This window comes from Octodon degus, unplaced genomic scaffold, assembly GCF_000260255.1.
Source record: "Octodon degus isolate 3935 unplaced genomic scaffold, OctDeg1.0 scaffold00008, whole genome shotgun sequence".
Taxonomy (NCBI): domain Eukaryota; kingdom Metazoa; phylum Chordata; class Mammalia; order Rodentia; family Octodontidae; genus Octodon; species Octodon degus.
This window is the reverse complement of record NW_004524584.1, coordinates 10540732-10543958: the sequence shown is the minus strand read 5'-3', so window position 1 is coordinate 10543958 and position 3227 is coordinate 10540732. Positions and strand designations below refer to the sequence as shown.

Sequence of the window (3227 nt, the reverse complement as noted above, 5' to 3'; positions counted from 1 at the left end):
CAGGGCTTGCCAGCTCTTCAGACCTCCCTGAACTCCTGCTGAACCTGGACTGTGACGTAGGCTTGTATTTACACGTCTGATCTGAGTCTGGGCTGGCCTCACCCTTCAGCCCCGCCCCGGAGTGAGGACCAACGTCCCGCTAGCGTTTGCTTCCCGGCTAGAGCCCCACCCTGATTGGTGCCTGGGCCTTCTGCAGCAAGCTCCGCCCTTACACACCTTGGTTCCGCCTTGGTCCCCGCTGGGATTGGTCCTGGCAGCCCCGCCCAGCCTGTATTGGTCACTGTGGGTGTCCCTCTGCACCACGTGGGCGTCAGGACTAGGAAGAGAGAGTTTCAGCAATGGCTGGGATCCGGAAATTGGGGCTGGCAGAGGCTTTAGCGCTGGGGCCTGGCTGGCGGCATGCCTGTCACGCACTGCTCTATGCACCCGACCCGGGGATGCTCTTCGGCCGCATCCCGCTGCGGTACGCAGTGCTGGTGAGGAGAGGGCGCTCCGGGCCACTACGCACCCTGGGCTTAAGCTCATCCTGGGTCTCACTGCCTGGGCAACCAGCCAACCCCTTCTTCCTCCCCCACAGATGCAGATGCGCTTTGATGGGCGCCTGGGCTTCCCAGGCGGCTTCGTGGACTCTCAGGACAGCAGCCTGGAGGACGGACTCAACCGTGAATTGCGCGAGGAGCTAGGGGAGGCAGCGTCCGCCTTCAGCGTGGAGCGCGCAGAATACCGCAGCTCACATGCAGGGGCCAGGCCGCGCGTGGTAACGCACTTTTATGCGAAGCAACTGACGCTGGAGCAGCTGGAGGCAGTGGAAGCCGGAGCACCAAGAGCCAAGGACCATGGGCTGGAGGTGGGGCCAGCCAGGAACCCACCCCATACCCAGGCTCTCATTTACCGCATGGGTTCCCTCCCCAGGGAAACCTCCCTAGCTAGGTTCCTTAGAAAGAGGATGTAGCCCCCCAGACCTTGAAGTCTTCCCCAGTTTCCAGGAGTAGTTGGGATCTTGGTCATGTTCTGTCTGGACAGTAGTGCCCACCTGGTCTCCCTGGGAAGTCCTCTCCTCCCTACTGAACTGGCCCCAGAGATGTTTCTAGGACACACCACCCTAGGCTCTCCACTTTTCCATATTGATAATGTCAGAGTGGCCAGGCATGAAAATCTATCCCCTTATTTTAGGCCCCTATTTATCTTAAGTAGAAATTACAGCCTAATTCTTTATGATCAGAGAAATAGGGGAACATTGTGTATGGAAATGGTTTTCAAACTTTGGCAGGTAATGGAATCATGGGCAGAGGGTGTATTAAGGAGAGAGTACGGTGCTGTCTTTGGTAGCTCATGTGCTGAAATGATTGAGTACGGGCATCTGCTGGTTGGGGAACAGAGCGGGAAGAGCCTGAGAATTTCCATTTACAGTGAGTTCCCAAGTGGTTCTGCTACCGCCCTGGTGAGCTCCGCATTTCAAAACCAGAGTTCGAGAGCCCTTTCAGTACCCTGGAGGCAGGAGCCACTAGAGGTTCAGGGAGTGTTGTGGGTCGTTTCACTCCATAGGGAATTACCCACCAAACTTCTCCAGAATATGAGTTTTGGGCCCACTACACTTCATCTCCCTATTGTGGAAGCTTTGAGAGGAGTTAAGTCCTTTAGATCCTTTGCAGAACAGATTGCAGTAACATGGGGAGCTAGTTGGCATCCTAATGCCCCCTGTCTCCTTCCCTTCACAGGTGCTGGGCCTGGTGCGGGTACCCCTGTACACCTTGCGGGATGGTGTGGGAGGCCTTCCTGCCTTCCTGGAAAATTCCTTTATTGGCGCTGCCCGGGAGCAGCTACTGGAAGCCCTGCAGGACTTGGGACTCCTAGAATCTGGATCTGTCCCGGGCCTTAAGACTCCAGTTCATCAGTAAAGGCAGAACCTGAGATCAGGACCTTGGTAGAGGGCTGAAGAAGAAGGGGTGTCTCTTCTGGGCCTGAGAGAGGACAGGTGATGCATTAAAAGAGGGAGATGTGAGTACAATGTTTTGAGCAGAGGGCTCTCCCAAATGCAATGGGCAGAGATCCACAGCTCACCCAAGGGGCCCTTACAGTCTCATTCAGCTCTCTCCCTATGCATATGTGCCCAGTGTGGAACCCCCATGCGTGCACATGTCCAGTTAGGACCACACAGGGTTTGACATGCCACTACCCCAGCATGTCTAACTAGGAAGTGGCAGTTGAGCCTGCCTTGCCACCATCCCTTCTCCTTCCTGGGCAATGGAGCGTCTCTTTCCCCTGTCCTCCATGGCTAGTCTCCAGGGTCTGACGCAGTCCATGCTGGTTGGGAAGACTAGTGTGAGGGTCCTCTGTGCCCTGGGAATGCTCCCACCCTTATCTGAAACTGTGACAGAGCCCTTCAACACCCCAGAGCAAGGGGTGGACAAACAGCTCTTAAAGGACCGGAGGATAAATGTTCTAAGTCATGTGTGCCATGTGTTTGCAATTTTGATGTAGAAGGGAAAGTAAGATTAATATTAATTGGATACCTGTTTACTTGTTAAGTGTTTACATGGAAATAAATATTAAACTGATACAGTTCTAGTTTGATATTTTTAACTGTAATTGGTGCAGTCCGGAGGAACTTTTTAAAGAACAGTTAAGCAAAAGGAAAACAAGTAGCTAGCTAGTGAGGAATATAGAAGAGAAGCATGTTTGAAGGCTCAGGGATGCGAAGCACATTAGAAAAAAAAAAAAAAAAATGACATTGGAAGTAGCAAAGATACTATATTTTGAGACTTTGTAGATCAAGCCTGGCATGGCCTTGCATACCTGTAGTTCCAGCACTCAGGAGGCTGAGGCAGGAGGTCACTTGAGTTTGAGGCCAGCCTGGCCTACAAAGTAAGTTTCAAGCCACCCTGAACTGCATAGTGAAATCCTGTCTCAAAAAGACAAAGATTTTGTAGATTAAAATTTTTCATGGGCCTACTGAGTAACTGTTCATTGTAACTCTGATGCTGGTCCTGTGAAAAGTTCAAATGTCACTGGGCTGGGACATGAGGCCTGTCTGGAGAAGCCAATATGCCAGGTCTGGTACCTTGATAAGATGACTGGATGGCTGGGCTGGACTGAGAAGTTCTCAGATTGGGGTTGTAGGACATTCAAAGTCCTATATAAGAAACATTGTGGGAGACCAAGGTGCAAACAGAGGGTTGTGATTGGGAATCAGAAATTCTAATGTAATGGTTGTCACACTGTTGGCC

The 3227-nt window shown here is 52.2% G+C and overlaps 1 protein-coding gene across 1 annotated transcript; it reads left to right on the top strand.

Moving 5' to 3' along the window:
- The first annotated feature begins 317 nt into the window (after positions 1–317).
- Nudt16 (nudix hydrolase 16) lies at positions 318–2582 on the top strand. The gene is made up of 3 exons (XM_004625217.2): positions 318–476; positions 578–847; positions 1719–2582. The coding sequence occupies exons 1-3, from the start codon at positions 339–341 to the stop codon at positions 1896–1898; spliced, it is 588 nt and encodes a 195-aa protein (XP_004625274.1). The 5' UTR covers positions 318–338; the 3' UTR covers positions 1899–2582.
- The last annotated feature ends 645 nt before the right edge of the window (positions 2583–3227 follow it).

Excerpts from the sequence above, each read along its gene's own strand:
- Nudt16 (XM_004625217.2), top strand. The coding sequence starts at position 339 with ATGGCTGGGATCCGGAAATTGGGGCTGGCAGAGGCTTTAGCGCTGGGG. Across the intron at positions 477-577 it reads CGCTGCGGTACGCAGTGCTG|ATGCAGATGCGCTTTGATGG; the intron begins GTGAGGAGAGGG and ends CCTCCCCCACAG. Across the intron at positions 848-1,718 it reads CCAAGGACCATGGGCTGGAG|GTGCTGGGCCTGGTGCGGGT; the intron begins GTGGGGCCAGCC and ends TTCCCTTCACAG.